The sequence below is a fragment of the Dunckerocampus dactyliophorus genome, chromosome 4, assembly GCF_027744805.1.
Source record: "Dunckerocampus dactyliophorus isolate RoL2022-P2 chromosome 4, RoL_Ddac_1.1, whole genome shotgun sequence".
Taxonomy (NCBI): Eukaryota; Metazoa; Chordata; class Actinopteri; order Syngnathiformes; family Syngnathidae; genus Dunckerocampus; species Dunckerocampus dactyliophorus.
The window spans coordinates 4999337-5017681 of NC_072822.1; the positions used below are offsets into that span (position 1 = coordinate 4999337).

At 42.7% G+C, this 18345-nt stretch overlaps 1 protein-coding gene across 8 annotated transcripts in view; it reads left to right on the top strand.

Annotated features, from left to right (window-relative positions):
* Positions 1–1725: 1725 nt before the first annotated feature.
* The window catches only part of grid2 (glutamate receptor, ionotropic, delta 2), a 514233-nt gene continuing 497613 nt past the window's right edge, over positions 1726–18345 (top strand). For all 8 annotated transcript variants that reach the window (XR_008570124.1, XR_008570125.1, XR_008570128.1 and 5 more), the window contains exon 1: positions 1726–2440. Coding sequence is in view for 5 of the 8 variants with exons in the window: in XM_054774557.1 (XP_054630532.1) it covers positions 2353–2440 (88 nt within the window). In the remaining 3 variants the exon portion in view is untranslated. The remainder of the gene's footprint in view (positions 2441–18345) is intronic.

Consider the following 18345-nt stretch of genomic DNA (forward strand, 5'->3'; position numbering starts at 1 on the left):
CTTATGTGCCGTTCCTTGAATGCGGACAAATGCTTGAGTCCAAGGCTAGCCCCGAGGCTCCCAATCCTCCTAATCCCTAATCCAAGGTCTGAGGCAGATTAAAGAGGAACCCTCGTGAGTCCATCCCTTCAGGGAGGACAGACAGCGGTGGAAAAACACATGATTGCTAGAGCGGGGGGGTGTTAATTTTGATGTCATGATGAGTCATGGGTAATTCTTGTGGATGTTTTATTATCATAAAGTTCATTATTGAGCTGGAACACTACAGTGCAGTATGTACAATGTAACATAAAGGTAAAGTTAGTTTGCATTAGCGACAAAGGATATAGTTGATTTATAGTTGATATAGTAGAACAGTTGGCTATTTTAAGATGTGTAGCAAAGCCTGCCTTTTTATTTATTTATTTTTTTTACAAAGATTTACTGCGTGAAATGCGGGCATATACACGAGGAGGGCTCATCTAGCTAGGGGCGGGTCAGAGGCGGTGGTATGTCTGTGAAGAAGGACGTTTTTCCCCTCATGATGTTATGAAAAGTCACAACTTCAACTTTAGCGAGTGAAGATTACTTTTATATAGTTCCTACCCCAGAATAAGTTAGATAAGGTCATACCAGAGAGAAGTAAAGAGTATGAAGTGATTTTTGGTCAAGGACAAATTTAGCTTGATTCAATATTGAGGGATTTCTTGCCGCCTTATGTTGTATATTTTTGATGTGAGATTTCCAGCTCATTTTTTCATCTGTTATGATTATTTTCATTCACCCTTTCAACGTCCACACCGGCCATTTGTATTGGCGCGTGCATGTCCTTTCTGCTGTTACCAAATAGAATTATTTTAGTTTTACTTGGGTTAAAGGATCATCTATTTTTATCAAAGCATCTTTTTAATATGGCCGTTTCATCTGGACTTTTTTGAATTAACTTGTGTGCTTTCCTCAGAACAAAAAGCAGAAGTATCATCTGCAAATAATACTAACTTTAAGTCTTTCGTCACTTTACAGATATCCAAGATATTTTCCGATTCCGGCTTCATGAACAGCCGCCGTTCAAAGCCGCGGCTAGCCAGTTAGCTTGGCTTGTAACAGCTGTCGGCACTTGTTGTTCGTTTGTTTTGGTGAGTTCGATCCTCTCGCTGGTCTAAATTGAAGGCAAGGAGGTCAGCACACAAAGTGTGGTCAGGAATACTCCAAAAAGTGAAGCTCTTACAGTCAACCTCCTTTCCAGTCAACAGGAAGTGACGTGCAATCTTCTCTCAAAAGTAAAGCAAACAAGTGAGAGATGATCAATTTTTCTCAGAAACAGGCTCTAGGAGCACATGTTTCTGTTAGAACATTTAGCATAATAGTGGACCTTTACCGCAAAGAAGCAGTGAAATGTGTTGTGTTTAATGAGAAAGTGCCTCCAAGCTTTTGACTGATTTTGTACAACTAAAGAGAGCCAACAAAAGGCAATTTTGAAAGGTATAAAAACTTCAAAGCTAAATGTGGGGCGGCCATCTGCCTCGAAAGGAGCTATCGAGGGGGTAGAGGAAGAAGACAGGATGGAAGGATGCATCCTCAGCGCAGCATCCATGGAGCTAAACACGTCCTATTGTGCTTCTCTTCATCAAGTCATGCCAGACACACTCCCTCCCTCTCTCTCTCTCTCTCTAACTCTCTCTCTCTCTCCTTCCCACTCGCTCTCTCCTCCACACACACACACACACACACACACACAATCAGGAACACCTCCTCTTTCCCCTTCCTGCGTGCACGCCGAGGCTTAGCGCGAGTACCCGCATACAGAGTGCGACTGACTGAGGCTGTGTGCGCATCCTCATCATCCTCATCAGTGAAGGCATCCTCTTCTGGGCTTGGGATTTGGGAATATGCTACCTCTCATTTCTTTTGGGACTAAGAAGTGGAAGTGACTACGGGAGAAGCATCCTTGCCAATGGGAATGATGGAAGTTTTGCTCCGTTGAGGCTCCTGTTGGATTGTGTTGTGCGTGTGCATGGAGGGGGGACAACTGCAATAAAGGGTGATTATATCGCAGGGAGCTGCATGTTTCAGCATTGCCTTCGCAGGCTTGCAGATTTCTCCCTCCTCCTCCTCCTCCTCCACCTCCTCTCTCCTCCTCTTCTCTCTTTTTGCTTATCCGCTCGGATGCTGCTCGCCGTCTGCGGCTTTCGCGCCTCTCCTCTCGGACACAATATGATTTAACACCGGGAGGGAGCCCTCATCCCCCTCTTGCACCCCTCTTCTGTCCTATAGTGAAGAATTAGATGGACTAAAAAGAAGATTTCCTCTTTTTCTTGGATCTGCTTTTTTTTCAACAGGGAGGAGACTATATCCAGTATCTATTTGGACAACATGAGAGTTGTTTGGGCTATGTTGCTTATGGCTGGCATTTGGAGCCAGGAGTGGAAGTGTGCGCTCTCGGACTCCATCATCCACATCGGTGAGTTCTTTTATTTGTGCATTTTCTGCAGCATTTTGCCAATGTCTCCTCGGTACTTTCAATTGAACTTAATATGCAGGAGTTCTCCTCAATGCATTGACTGGTCAATACCAGCCCTGCACTGTGCGACGCATCCTAAAAAAATCTATAGCGGCCAATGGTGCACACGACAAATGAGAGCACATGGAATATTATTATGATTATTGTAATTCCTGTAAGATGTAGTCAGGAAATAAAAGGAGCACTGGTGGTCGTGGCACCCATCGCTTCCCTCTGCAGTGCCAGCAGAGAGAAGGGAATAAATCTTTGCTGCCTCCCGCCACCGCTCACAAAGTGTGGCACTGTTGACTGTGATGGGCGCAGTTTTGGAGGTGGTGTGTGCTGGTAGAGGTGGTGTGCACATCATGATGACACAACTTTAATGGCCTTGAATCATGAGGATCAGCACCAGTCCATTGCAACGATGGCATCTATGCATTAACTGGCTTATTCACACCCAAACATGTGGACTAAGAGGCCAATCTAGGGGACTGCAGTTGTCCAGGATCACTGTAAGGTCCTGTCCCTAATTGGTCATCTTTGCGTTGACCTGACCAGCAATTATCGCACAGAGATGCATCCGTGCACTCGTCCCAGACATCCTAATCCACAGCTTCAACAGATCACCGGTGCGACTCGCTGTGATCCCAGCAGCCGTCGTGGTCGTGTTCTGCAAGTGTCTCGCAGCACGACGGACTCACTTGCATGTGGAAGCGTTCAAGCTCCTGTTGGAGAGCGACGTTTCTCTATAAGGCAGGGATGAAAGCAGGCCAAGGTCGTCTGGATGTGTACTTAATATGGATGGTGTATGGGGGTTGCTTGAGCCCTGTGGCGCTCCTAAATGGGGGGCAACTGGCGGTGCTACAACCTCTTAGGTGGGCTACACACCAGAAAAAAATGTTGTCTTCCAACAGCCCACATTCAGTCCACCCCCCCTTCATTCCTAACAGGAGAATCAGCATTAAAGATGGCTGGATGGACAAGTATAACTGCTCCGATTTTCTGTTTGCACGGGCACTTGTTGCTAGGCAGAATTTGTAGGCTGTCATCATTTGTGCCCGAAACCTCAATTAAAAATGGCATCTAACAGTCATGCTGGATATATGCCAGGTTTCCAGGACAACGGGATGCAGAGAAGGGACGGGGGAGGAAAGTGGCAACTAAGGAAGTTACTACAACATATCACAATCAGGATTGTGGTGCACGTGTCTTCGTGAATACGATTTTCATAATCTCATCAGAAAATACTATATGACCCGAATATAGGACAACCCTTTCAAGAGCCCTTTCTATTTTTAAATCATGTGTTGAAAATCAATGAACTATCAATATGATCTATCAATGTCACTGGTGTGTATGAGTGAGGGACAGAAAGAAAGTCATTTGGTGCCACCTGTTGGTTTAAAAGCTTTATACGCCGTGTAGAAGACAACACGTCCTTTTTTTACACTTTTCTAGGAAAAGGGTAGTCTTATATTTGGGTTAGTACGGTGCATACGGTTCATAGCTGGACTATGTTTTTTTGTGTGTTACAAAACTTATTGATGCACTTGGAAAAAAATGGACAGTCAAGATCAAGTGTGCCAAAAGTCAAGCCTGGGGGCTGTTCGTGGCCCACAAGTTGTTTTTTTAGAGGCCCAATCGAAAATAAATAAAAATAAGTCTATTAATGGGCCGCACGATGGTCGACTGGTTAGCATGTTGTTTGGCCACACAGTCAGGAGATTGGAAGACCAGGGTTGGGCATCTCTGCGTGGAGTTTGCATGTTCTCCCCGTGCGTACTCCGGTTTCCTCCCACATTCCAAAAACACGCATGTTAGGTTGATTGCCGACTCTCAGTTGTCCATAGGTATGAATGTGAGCGCGAATGATTGTTTGTCTACATGTGCCCTGCGATTGGCTGGCGACCAGTCCACTATCGCCCGAAGTCAGCTGGGATAGGCTCCAGCATACCCCCTAGACCCTAATGAGGATAAGCGGCATAGAAATGGATGGATGGAAGTCTATTAATTAATTAAGTCTTTATCATAAAATAAGTCAGAAAACTTGAGGGGAGGTGTAGCAGCTTGAGAAAAATAAAGAAATCAGATTTGATGCTACTTACATGTTAAAGCCCCCCAAAAAATAAAGTTTGTTGGGAACCCAGCCATTAGATTTTCCTCAAGGGGGGCTCACTTGAAAACACCTGCCTAACGCCAAAGCCTAGCCTTTTCCATAAGTTCCTAAATGTGTACTTTTATGAAAAGAATCCTAGCAAATGGGCATATTGCGCCACGTATTTGTCCTTAGTCTGTTTTTTGCAAAGCAGGTAACTAAAGCATTTGTCTATTAGGTGACCCTGTGTGTGTTTTATTGGTGAGTGGCATTTATTCCTACTTTAGTTCCAAGTCAATTGAAGCAGTGCATTAGGGCACCCACTCTCCCCCCTAAATGCCTAAATAAATGAGTGGTATCAAGCGCATATGTATGCGCATGTGGACAAAGACAACCGGTTTCACTCCTTTTTGTCCTTATTTCACATTCTCCCTTGTAATCAATAGTTTATTTCCCTGCTTTGAATCACAGCAAAAGGTTATCACTCACCTCCCTTGAAAAAAGAAAAGGTAACACTGTCTCTCTCCCCGCCTTGCCAATCCATCTAGTCTTGCTTGCTCAGCACAGCGCCTATAAGCCACATCATGCACCACTACCATGAGGGCAAGCACACTCAGAGTTAGCAGGAAGTGTTTCAAGGGAGTGGATGTGACATTGAGGAGCATGTGAGGATTTAGAATGGACCTTTCTGTGTGTGCGTGTGTGTGCGTGTGTGTGCGTGTGTGTGAAGTTTGCATGAGAAAGAAGAGTTTAAAAAAAAAAGTAGCCAGCAGGCACATCACATTGACATGTCAGACGTAATCCCTCTTTAATCTCTTTGTTGCTGCTAAAGATGGAATGAGGGAAAGGGAAGCCACAGAGATGTGTATCAACGAGGACGGGGGACAGAAAGTACAGTTTTGCTGTTATTTTTGGGAGCTGTGGGCAGTGCGATGCTTTAAAACGCTTAAAGCGCTAAATATGGACCATGAAATGACATCAGAGATCAGTTCAAACCTCGCACTGAACATTTTTGCAGCAGATTCCTAAAATCAGCAAATGCCATACTGTCCAAATCATGAAGATTTTGAGGCTGCTGCTGGGAACTTTGAAGTTTTAGTTCTTTTCGCAGATTTTCTATGTGATTAAGGTCCAGAGACTGGCTAGGCCACTCCAGGATCCCAGTGTGCTTCTCCTGGAGCCACTGCTTTGTGGCTTTGGCTACTGTACAGTATATGTTATGGGGAACTGTTACGCTGTTATGCTGGAAGACCCATCCAGCCCACCCAACCTCAGTGGTCTGACTGAGTCCAGCAGCTTGTCATCCAAGATTGTACAAAACATGACCCCCCCCCCCCCCCCCCCCCTCCCCCCATTCATCGGGCCCGCAATGCGGTGAAGTCTTCCTGTACCGTTTAGTAATATTTCCATCTCCACTTTTGACAGTAGGCATGGTGTTGCTGGGGTCATATTCAGCATTTCTCTGCCTTCAAACATGTCAACTGATGCCAAATATCTCGATTTTGTTCTCATCTGACCACATTGCGTCCCCCCCAAACCTTGTGTGAGTGATACAGGTGTTCACTGGTAACTTTCAGATGGGCCTATACATGTGTCTTCTTGAGCATGGGGACCATGCGGCCACTGCAGGATCTTAATCCATTACAGCAAAGTGACTGTGCTCCCAACTCCCTTGAGATCATTAACCAGCTCCTCCCTTGTCAGTCTGGGCTGGTCCCTCATGTTTCTCACAATCATCTTTACCCCACCAGGTGAAACCTTTCCAGATTTCCAGAGTGAGGGCGATTGACCGTTATAGCTCCTGTTTTAGATTTTCACAGCTGATTCAAGTCTTGTGCAAGTCTACAATCTTATCCCTGAGGTCCTTTGACAGCTCTTTGGTCTTGTCCATGGTGGAGGACACGCTTGAATGGAATAGACAGTTTCTGTGGCAGGTGTCTTTTATCCACATAGCGAGTTGAGCTTGGGAGTACTTTCTTAAAGGAGCTAATCGGTGTTTCATGGACACATAGCCGGTCTGTGGGGGTCAGAATGCTTGCTGGTTGGTAGGGGGTAAACAATTCAGGACTGTTGATATCTTTGTCAGGGGGTAGACTTATTTGCAAAAAAACGCAGGGGATCAAATAATTATTCCCCGCACTGTATAGCCATATTGACCTGTTCATGGCTACCATTTGGTGAAGTGAAAATGATCTGACCTGCATTGACGATAATACCGTACTGTAAATACACGATAAAAGGAACAGTGATGCTTCATTTTCTAAAGACGTGTCCACGGATTAGTTGCCTACCCTTGCCTAAAAAAAGTGATGTGAGCAGCTGGGGTGCTGGCTGGCCATCTCTCCCTCTCTTGATGATCAGCATGCAGGGGAAGGAGGAGGAAGGGGTGGAATGGACTCGCCTGGTGTCCCTGTGTGCATCGTGTGCTGCATGGCAATGCCGCCCCCCACGCTTTTTCCTTTTGCTTTATGAGGGCCGCTGGTATTGACACGCAGCAGACAGACAGAGAGCGCCGCTTGTGTTGCTTCTTGATTAGTTACACTGAAGTGTGCGCTGATTTATGCAGACACATTAAATCCTCACTACAGAGTCAACAACATCTTTTTTTCCCCCGGTGGTGGTCATGCATTGGATAACAGAGTGGCAGCTATAGAGCCCTCACATGCGCAGCAATAACATTTAAATGCAAAGTGTTGCATCATTCATCCCAGCCTCTACATCCAGCTGAGCATCCCATCATGGTTGGTTCGCAAACGCCAAGTGCGCAAAATATTCAAATGAGATGTCTGGAGTGGGGAGCTGTGTATGTGTGCTAGTGCTGTCTTCGTGCTACTGAATTCCCATCCATCAATTTATCTATCTATCCAATTTCTATACCATTCATCCTGATCAGGGTCATAATGAAGCTGGAACATGTCCCCAGTGAGACGCCTGAACCGATAACCAGTCAGTAGCACAGAAAAGAAACCTCTTTTATACGAGTGACTTAGCAAAGTAACATAACTTTATAACGGTCAAAAAAAAGACAGATTGTCTAATATGAGAGATCTATACATGGTGTTTCCTCATCCAGTGGAAAACGCTTGGTTTACAGTCTTTAATAAACATAACATACATGTTTTTGCATACAGTAAAAATGATTTAGACTTGTCTCCACTTGCTAGTGATGCTTTTTTATGACCAAAACCAGACACTATCAGATGCTAACAAGTGCCATAGTCGGGGGATCTGTAAGGGGAAGAAACAAGATGTTTTTTTAGCACCTGGTAGCCCCTCTGACCATATCTAGTACCTGGATAGCCGAGTCGATACACCGTGGGTGACAGCTGGTTACTTGTTGGTGGACCTCAGGATTACACAGTTAGAAGTGAGAAAAAAACACAAACAATAACGTGAGCTGTTGTTGTGTCTTAGCTGTGGATGCTGCAGTGTTAAACTCCATCACCTCCATCTTGCGGTCCTGTTATCTTGCTGCTTTCAGTGTCATTCATTTTCTACCGCTTACGCCTGAGCTGAGGCCAATCCCAGCTGACTTTGTGGTAAGGGTGGAGTAGACTGCTTGCAAGTCATTCCCATGGCCCACAGTCTCCCCTTAGATAAACTGTGTGTTCTTACTTAATTTAGACCATCGTTCTCTTCCATTTGTGTTGTTTCTTTGATGTCAGTCGTGTTAACATTCGGCTTGGTTTACTCAGTTTTCCGTGGTGCTCACAAAGAAGCAGGAAAGCCTAAACCGAGTAGTCTGTACTCTGTAGTAGTCAGACTCCGTAGTAGGTCTGTACTGTACAGAGGAAAAGCAGCTCCAGAGTTGCTGTAGTCATTAACCATGTAGTACACCAAGAAGTGGTCATATAAATGAGGACACTGAACTTTCATTGAGACCAAGGGTGTCCAAAGTGCAGCCTGGGGGACGTTTGCGGCTCACAGCTTGTTTTTTACTGGCCCACTTCACAATGTAGAAATAAAATTAAACAAAAAATGGAGCAAAAAGACAAAATGTGAGGAGAAAAAAGCTAAAATGCTGATACTAATACAAGTTTTGTCTAGAAATATATATATATATATATATATATATATATTAGCCTTTTACAAATAAAAAAAAAAATCAAGTGTAATTACAAAATTACAAGTGGCTCCCTGCATTTTTTGATTTGTCAGTATGTGGCCCTCGGTGGAAAAGGTTTGTACACACCTGATTTAGACGGACAGTAACATACTATGTGCAAAAAATAGCTCTTAACATGGAAATCCAGGAGTCAATGGAGCAATCTTTCCCCTTAAGACCCGGAGCGCGGAGGGCATGCCACCTGAATTAAGGGTATCCATGCTCTTTGCGCATCGCACGGAAACCCTAACATGGCCTAATGCACCTTTTTGTTTCAGTTTCCAGTTCACAGTTTTTCGTTTCTGTCCAGGCCATATGTGAATGAATGCTTTTGTCTGCAACTTCCCATCTGTCAACACCAATGTTGTAAATTTCCTTCTGCAGCTTATGCACAACGTGAGAGGCGGCTGCCCAGCCACTGTGTATTAAATATGTCACATTCTTTGAGTTATGCATCTGTGAGTGCTGACAGATGCGCTGGTCCATGCTATCTTTGACTGGCAAGATTTAGCACCTCATATCGCTCAATGCTTGTACACCACTGCGTTACTTTTTCATGTGTGCACACGATTCACAGAGGTGAAAAATGTGTCCGCTTTGCGTATCGTCACACGGTTTACTGGTGAGTGCTGCCAAGCGACAGCACTGTCTGTACCTGGTCACTGAGGCGCATCTCTTAAGCGGCGGAAGAGACACAGTGTGTGTGTTTTTGAGGATGAGGCGCTCTGACGTGAAGTACGAGTGCACCTGTAGTCGTCTCCTTCCCGACCAAGGTGCTCCATCTTCATGCAACGGTCGCTGTTGCAGGTGGACGAGCCCAGAAGGCCGGGGAAGGACCACACAGGCTCTTCTTGTGTGTGTGAGCTTGCACACACACATACACACACACACACACACACACAGAAGTGAGGCAGTCCAGAGTGTTGTCGTGCTTTTTATAGAGACTGACTCAAGGCACGCAACTGAAGCTACAAAAAGTCACATTCAGGCAGCAATAGATGTTAAAAACAGCACAGTGCTCCTGTCATATACAGGATCTTTGACTAGTGTTTTTACCGCAGGTCCTTAACAGCAATGCATGCCTGTCATTAAGATGTTTGACTAGCGACTATTTTAACACGCAACTAAAGTAAGCTCTCCGGGTTAAAAAGCTACCAAAAAAACAACAACAAATGTCTCTTATTTTTATTATTCTCAAGTTGTTACAACGCCCGTTCAGCCCTCACATGCACCACACACACCACTGAGGATAGACCGTATACTAGCACTGAAACTATTATTATTAAGTAGGGATGTCCGATATTGGCTTTGTTGCAGATTACCGACATGCTGATATTGTCCAACTCACAATTTCCGATTCCAATATCAACCGATACCGATATGTGTAAGATCACATCTCTCCTGTCGTGGAAGGACTGGACTTATTACTTTATTATGTATTATTATGACTATGTGTTATTATTATTTATTATGTATTATTGCACTGCAAATTTGATGTGTTCTGTTCCTTATTTACTTATTTATTTATTCTTATTCTATTTTCTTTTTTTTCTTATCGCTCATGTCTTGCCTTGCTTGTTTTAGTTTGTGATTAGGTGATTAAGTTTGTTATGACATTTTTGCAGAGCTGCTGAAAATGTGAATTTGTCCATTAATAAAGTGTCAGTCCATCCATCCATTCATCCATCCATCCATCCATCCATCCATCTATCCATCCATCCATCCATCTGCTTATTCCCCGTTATTGTCCAACTCTCAATTACCATCACATATCTCCTGTCGTGGAATTAACACCGCCACCACCAGTGGGTGCCTTTCAAGCAGCTCTGTTTGTTTATTCAAGCACATTTTTACGTGCCGTGAGCACGACGTCCAGCATCGGTGTGATTCCCTGTCTACCAATGATATCGAGGCGGCATGCTAAGATGAAAGTCAAGCGGCTAGCAAGGAAGTGGAGATTCAAGCCTTCAGTACCTTCTATTATCACGGGAAACGTGAATTCACTACCAAGCAAGGTCGCCGAGCTGGCAAGAACGTCAAGACCTTCAGTGAGTGCAGCTTATTTGTGCTTCAGTGAATGGCTAACAGCTAGCGTCCCAGATGCCAACACGGAGCTAGCCGACCAGCCTCAGGGCAGTCAGAGCGGACAGCAACACAAGAGCCTGCGGAAAGCGCAAAAGAGGTGGGCTTGCACTGTATGTGAACAAACCGTGGTGTCATCCTGGCCATGTGAACATTAAAATGTCCATTTATACAGCATTTTTAAAAAATTGGTTATCATGATCGCGAATAAAATCGAATAGTGATATTTACCCATTTTTATGCCAGTATCGGTAGCCCGATATTATTGGACATCCCTATTGTTAAACATTGTAAACATGTCTTTTGTTCCTTTACGTTCCATTCTGTCTCACTTTTTTTGAAAAATAAATTTCTTCACCAACTGGAATGCTGCAAAATTCCTGTCTAAATGTTGCAATTTCACAAAATACTTTTTTATCTGTCTTGCAGTTGTGTAATAACCCAATTTCTTATTCCTGGTCAAGTTTGTATGGTCATCTGTTGCTAGGCGGATTTCATAGAGCTCAATCATAACCAGACCCACACACCAAACCATTACAGGAACAGGAAGTAGAACATAAACACAGTAACGACATTCGCCTGTTTGCGCTGTGGCTGCATTAGCATAATTTAAATGTGAGATGAGTGTCATGTGCATTAGTTCTTAGGCCAAACTTGACTTGTGTGCAAGGCTAGCAAACACAGAAGTGAGCAGCTACTCATGATATGCCACCGTGATTGCATGCCAAGATGGACTGGAGACGTTCACCATCACAGGCTTCATTATTCTGTCCATATTAATCACACGTTGGTAATTGTGGTTCCGAGATGAGCAAAGTACATCAATGTGAAAACCAACAGGGAAACTCCACGTGAATGCTAGGTGTGTGCTGTTTGAAGCCTTGATGAATGTATTTGCACTCGGTTCTAAAAAAACATCAGCGTGCTTATGTCATATAGAAGATCTTCAGTGTGAAAACTGTTGTACTTGCGTCCCTTTTAGCACACATCTATGTGCTATGTGTCTTTGCCTGCTGCTCATCCATTCTTTATTATGCTACATTTGCACAACAGGATGAATATTTACAGCTGCTGGCTTTGCAGGAACAAAGGGACGTCAAACAGCAACAAGGCAGCCAAAGGGTGCCCTGAATGTGCATTAAGTGGGTTTCATGTATGGGCCTTATATGTGCCAGCGTCTCAGTCATGCATGTGCACCAGAGAGCCCGTCCATGCATTAAGCATGCCGCTCTCTTAAAACGCTCTCTCTGCAGGCGTACTGTCAGCGTACTACAGGTTGGGCACATGCCGGCCTATGTGGGCGTACACGACCTCACGCATGTGTATGTCAGGGTAATTGTGTAATATGCTGGCAGCGCCTCGCAATCCACTGAATTATTTCCACTAGAGCCAATCGTGGACGGTATACAGTAAATGACTTTCTTAATAGTGATTCATGTGTGTGTTCATTGGACAGGACAAAATGGGATTGCCAGGGAAATTTTCTAGTATTTAATTAAACACAAAGCAACAAGATCCCCTCCAATCAGATTGCATGTTAATCCCTTAAAACAAACACACTATCTAAAACGATAAAGCCTTTCATGTGGTTATGGAATGGACACTTACAGTCTAACAATTGTCAAAGATAGATAGCAATGAACTCTATGCTGCCGTAGGGCAAATAATCATATTGATTTAAAGTAGGGGTGTGCATAGTTTGGCAGTGGGGCTATTTGCGCCCTGCAGCTTGTTTTTTTATTGGTCCAGGACATATATATTCTATGAATAAAATTCCAAACACTTATATAAATAATGTTTGTTTTTATTTTCCTCTGGTTTAAAGCAAATATGCAATACAAGACATCTTAATGAACTTAAAAAGTTAGCATTTCATATTTAATTTTTGTACCGCCTAACAGTTTTATTTAAATATATAACATTTGGTTACTTTGGAGCTGGAAGAAACTGTATATGGATACAACTAAAAAAAAAGAGACCCAGGTATAATTATTAGCTTCACATTTTTTTTTTTATAAATGAATTGATTTTAATTGTATTTGATTGATTTAAAATGTATTTATTTATTGTATTATATTATTGTTATTGTACATTTTATTATGTAGATTTTCATTTTTAAAAAAGCAGAATTCAGTTGTATAATTACCAAATACCAATTGTGGACTGTTTATAACAACATTAAAAATCACATTTCATTATTGCAACAATTTAAAAGTACATTGGACTGGGCTATAATTATTTAAATGTTTTTTTATTTACTTTTTAATATTATGATTTCAATGTATTATTTTATTTGTTATGGGTTTTTATTTTATTGTTTTTCATTATTTAAATTGTATTTATTTTTATTATGTTTCAGTAGTCTTTTTAGGCATTATTAATTTGTAGATTTTCAAAAATAGCTTAATTAAAAAGAAATCTAAATAAAGAAATGCATCCGCGTAGGCTTTAACAGTTAAGAGCCTGTATTTACTGCTTTGAATGATTGGTTTTATTTATGTATTGTATGCTATGTATGTATGTGGCATATTGAGATCACACCACTGACTTGATTATGGCCGATCATTCAACCCCCTCAGTGCTGGGAGAGGAAAGCAACTTGGTGGTGCTGTTGCTCAATGTTGCTCTCGCCAGGGAGGAGGCCAATAGATGTGAGCAGAAACCTTCATTTCCATATTATACAACACAATTATCTCTTGACTGATACACGCTGTGACTCTGCTATTTCGGCACATCGAGGAGGGAGACGCTGCAGCAAGCCTGTGCGTCGTCATAATGGTGCAGTAGCATTGTGTTCTTCCTCTTTGTCCTCTCCATACCACCACTCCAAATCTCATCCCCCTCTCCTCTTTGCTGTGAACTGTGAGGAGGTGTTAAACACTTGGCTAATCAGCGTGATGGGATGTAGACATGTTTGTTTGTTTCTTTCTGACACACTTGGCAACATGTCTCAAAGCTGCTCGCATGCGCCAATCTGGATTGCGGCTTTGGAGCCAGACACATTTGTGCTCCTTAAGGACGGCAAGAAACTTGAACATGGATTAAGCAAACATGAAACGTTTTGCATGGTGTGATGTAATGAAATCACTTCCTATTGAAGCGCTTTGATAGCTGATGCTTGCTTTACGTACAGTATGTGCAGTACTTACACAAGTGAGAACAACGCTCACATTACAGCACATTTATTACAGTACAGCTTCTCAAGGGACAATACGATAGGAATGAAACGTGCTATGCAAGCTGCACAGTGACGACTCCAAGGTATAGCCATGTTTGATGACGGTTGAGAAGATATACAGTCGTCCCTCGCAATATCGTGGTTGGATTATCGCTCCCTCGCTTTATTGCGGTTTTTAATTCATGAATAAATGATTGCTGTTTTGTGGTTGACTATGGCATATCACTAGTCCAAAAAAATATTCAAAGACTAAGGTATATGTAGTATTCTGGCCGCTAGGTGTCAGTAATGTTCCATTATTGAGACATGACATTAGAATAACGTCATACTGCATGCACTCAGTCATGGCATGTCCGACATGACAGAATGAAAAGAAGTTATCTTCGGATTCCGTGTGGAAGTGGTAAGATTTTGGCTTCTTGTCCTTCTCCCCATTCCGTTTTAAACCCTTTCTACCTGAGTGTCAGACCTCAGTACGTGCGACTGGGGAACTGCAGGTCTGACACTGGGACCAGCAGCACGGGAGCACCGAAGGGTTCTGTGCTCTCTCCTGTTCTGTTTACCCTGTACACGTCCAACTTTAAGTACAACTCTGAGCTCTGCCATGTACAAAGGTATGCAGATGACACGGCCATTGTGGGATGTATCAGGAATGGACAGGAGGATGATTACAGGGAACTGATCCAGGGCTTCCTCAACTGGTGCAATGCAGACCACCTGCACCTCAACACCACCAAGACCAGGGACATCAGGTGGACTTTAGGAGAAACAGGACACACCCAGAACCTGTTCTCATTATAGGTGACCGTGTGGAGGTGGTTCACACCTGTAAATACCTGGGAGTGCAACTAGATGATAAACTGGACTGAACTGCCAACATAGATGCTCTCCGCAGGAAAGGGCAAAGCCGTTTGTACTTCCTCGGAAGGCTGGCGTCCTTCAATGTATGCAAGAAGCTGCTACAGAACTTCTGCCACACTGTGCCGGCTAGTGCCCTCCTGTATGCAGGAGGCCACATGCCTGGACAAACTGGTAAGTAAGGCCGGCTCTGTCATTGGCACTGAGCTGGACGGCCTGACATCTGTGGCCGAGCAAAGGACACTGAGGAAGAGCCTTTCCATCATGAACAGCCAGCATCATCCAATGCACAGCATCATCTCCTGACAGAAGATGTCTGTCTGTCTACTTATCTATATGAATTAAAGGCTAACTAGCTAGCTCGCTATCTTGCTGATGGTCAAAGCCATGGTTGTCTCTTGTGTCCCTGCAGTGATCCTGTAACCTGCGCATTACAGTTAGGCAATGTGGTGTAATAATAGGAGTGTAAAGGTGACTACAGTGGTGTTATTTCAGGAATTGTCACTTCCTGTCCGACACTCTTATTTTGGAATGCTGTTCTTCCTCCTGGGGGTAAGATGCAGTCGCTTTACGCCAGCATCACCCCAAATCATGGATCGGATTGAGTGAAAAACTCAAACAATGCACTAAAATGAGCGATTTCAAGAAACAGTACAAGCAGTTGATGTTTACAAAGCACAAGGAAGAACCACTGTGTACAATCTAATCACTGCTACGCTTACGACGAACTCTTCATTTCTTTGTGAGTACATTGTCTGTACGCACTCAACATCCAACTGTGTTTCTGTCAACTATTAACCTTTTCATCAGTTATTATTATATATTTCTTATTATTTATCAGGACTGTTATATCATTTATTTACAGTGCTTATAACTGCTGACTCCTATTGTACCACATTGTTATACTGCCTCATCGTTTTCCTATGTATTTCAAAATTGGCAAATAGCACATTTGCAATACAGGAAATGATGTAATTGATGTGAAACAGAGGGGTTAGGTTTAAATGAGTTTTGGTTCTTCCTACTCCTTCTTGGACATGTGGAATTGTGCATTGCATTATGTGATGTGTTCCGATGTAACTTGTATGCATGTTCAAAATAAATTAAACCATGACCGTTAACATACTGCGGTACAGGTTGTACACTGACTACTCTCACTGACTACCAGTACTCATTTCTATGTTTTCATTGTCCCTTGACAAACGTATACTGTAATAGTTTATGTTTCTTGAAGTGTGAGGGCTGTACTCAATGTCTCGGTTTTGGTGTGTGATCCAAATGAGAACATTGGGAGTATACGATCATGCTATGAATTATTCTGGGGCAGGTACAGCCAAAAAAGTGTAAGTTTATAAAAACCCTTTAAAATAGATTTTCTTTAAACTTTTTAATCCCGTCAAAGTGCATGCTGCCGCATCATTTCCCACTTCCTAGGCTCCATATTGAATTGAGAATGAAGTATTAATGCTGGCCACTTTAAATATGTATCGTGCAGTCCAGTCCAGTTCTAACAACACTGCAAAGAAACACATCAGATGTAAGGAAAACAACACCATCCGATGGTAACAACAATCCCCAGCGCTGTCTGGACTCGTGTGCCTGCAGTAATTAAAGCTCAAAGCCTTTTGAAGCTCGCCACCGTAAGTCTTACAGCAAGTGTGTGATCAGCTTAAAACTGCAGCCATAATCAATATGCCCGCCTCTTTGCCTGCACTCCCCGTGGCACCCATTCTTGTAAATAACAATGAAGTTTTAAATCGACCTGCTGGGGCATGCACATTTGTAAGCCATTATGGCGCTCTTCATCATGTCACACGGGAGGGTGGCGCATGGAGATCTATTGGAGTATTGTACACAAGGTGGCGTGGATGACCAAATACTGCACAGTATCATGGTCGGGTAATTGTGACGCTATGAATTACAGTACATCGGTACATCATATGTTACAGACGGTAGAGCAGGGATGTCCAAACTGTTTCCAGTGAGGGTTGCATACAGAAAACCTAAAGGAGGCGGGGGGCCACTCTGATATTTGTACGTTCAAGATGCTTAAACCAATCCAATGTAGGTCAACATACAGTAACCTAAGCTATCCGAACGTCCACAGCTTAGCTTTGTGTTAAAGGTGAAAAAGCAAAAAAAAAAAAAGGGTTGTGGGCCTAAAATGTCCCCCGGACCGCAGTTTGGACACACTTGCAGTAGTGTAAGACATCCTTATTCAGCCACGACATGTAGATGTCAACATTCCTCATTTCAAACAGCAGAAACAGTCTCTGCGCATTTATAGGGGGGTTTAAAGAAGGTATCAAAGAGTGTTTTGTTGTTTTAACAGTGGTTAACTTTTTTTTTTTAATGCTTGTTTGACAAGTAAGAATGTCATTAAACTTAAGCGTGGATGTTTGATTGTTTTATAGGTGTCAGTGTTATCAAGGATTATTACCTCTGCCAAGGAGGTTATGTTTTTGCCAGTGTTTATCTCTTTGTTTGTGTTCAAAATAACTTGAAAAGTTCTGAATGGATTTGGATGAAATTTTCAGGAATTGTTGGAAATGGGGTATGGAAGAACTGATTCAATTTTGGGGGTGATCCGGATCACCGGCTGGATCCTTTATTGTGAGATAGGACAAATTTCGGCATTTGTGCAACTCCACAAAAAAGCTGTCAGAGCACTTGGGAAAAAATAGAGGACAAGTTTCCAACAGACCAGTCCAGGGCGTACGCCTCTCACCCGAAGCCAGCTGGGATATGCTCCAACCCTTTTTTTTTTTTTGCTTTTTCACCTTTAACACAAAGCTAAGCTGTGGACGTCCGGATAGCTTAGGCAAGAAAAGCCCAAGAAGCAAAAGAGAAACAACCAGCCATGGATGACAAAAGGACTAAAAAACGCCTGTAAGAAGAAGAACACACTATACAGGACATTCATCATCCAACAAACTAAAGAAGCAGAACAAAAGTATAAGACTTACAAAAACAAGTTGACAACTATCTTGAGAGTGTGTAAGAGGGAATATTATAGTCATGTACTAAATAAGAACAAAAATAACATGAGAGCAACTTGGGGCATCTTAAATAGTATTATAAAGAACAACGTTAAGAAAGCAGACTATCCTCCCTATTTCATGGTTGGAAACACTTACAGGAATGACATGAATGTGGTAGCTGAAATGTTTAATGAATATTTTGTAAATATTGGACAAAAACTGGAAGAAGAAATTCCAAAACAAGACACAATTGATGAAGGGAATGATATTATTGATAGGAATCTTAATTCTATGTTTCTCACTGCTGTAACCAAAAAGGAGATCACTGACATTGTTAACCATTTTAAGGCAAAAACATCAACTGACTGTCATGGAATCAAAATGGAAACAGTTAAAAGGGTCATCAATGAGATCGCAGACCCGTTAACATATATTAGTAACTTATCATTTCAGACTGGAATATTTCCAAGCAAAATGAAAACAGCCAAGGTGGTTCCAATTTTCAAAAAAGGAGACAAACACCAATTTACAAATTATCGACCAGTTTCTTTGTTACCACAATTCTCG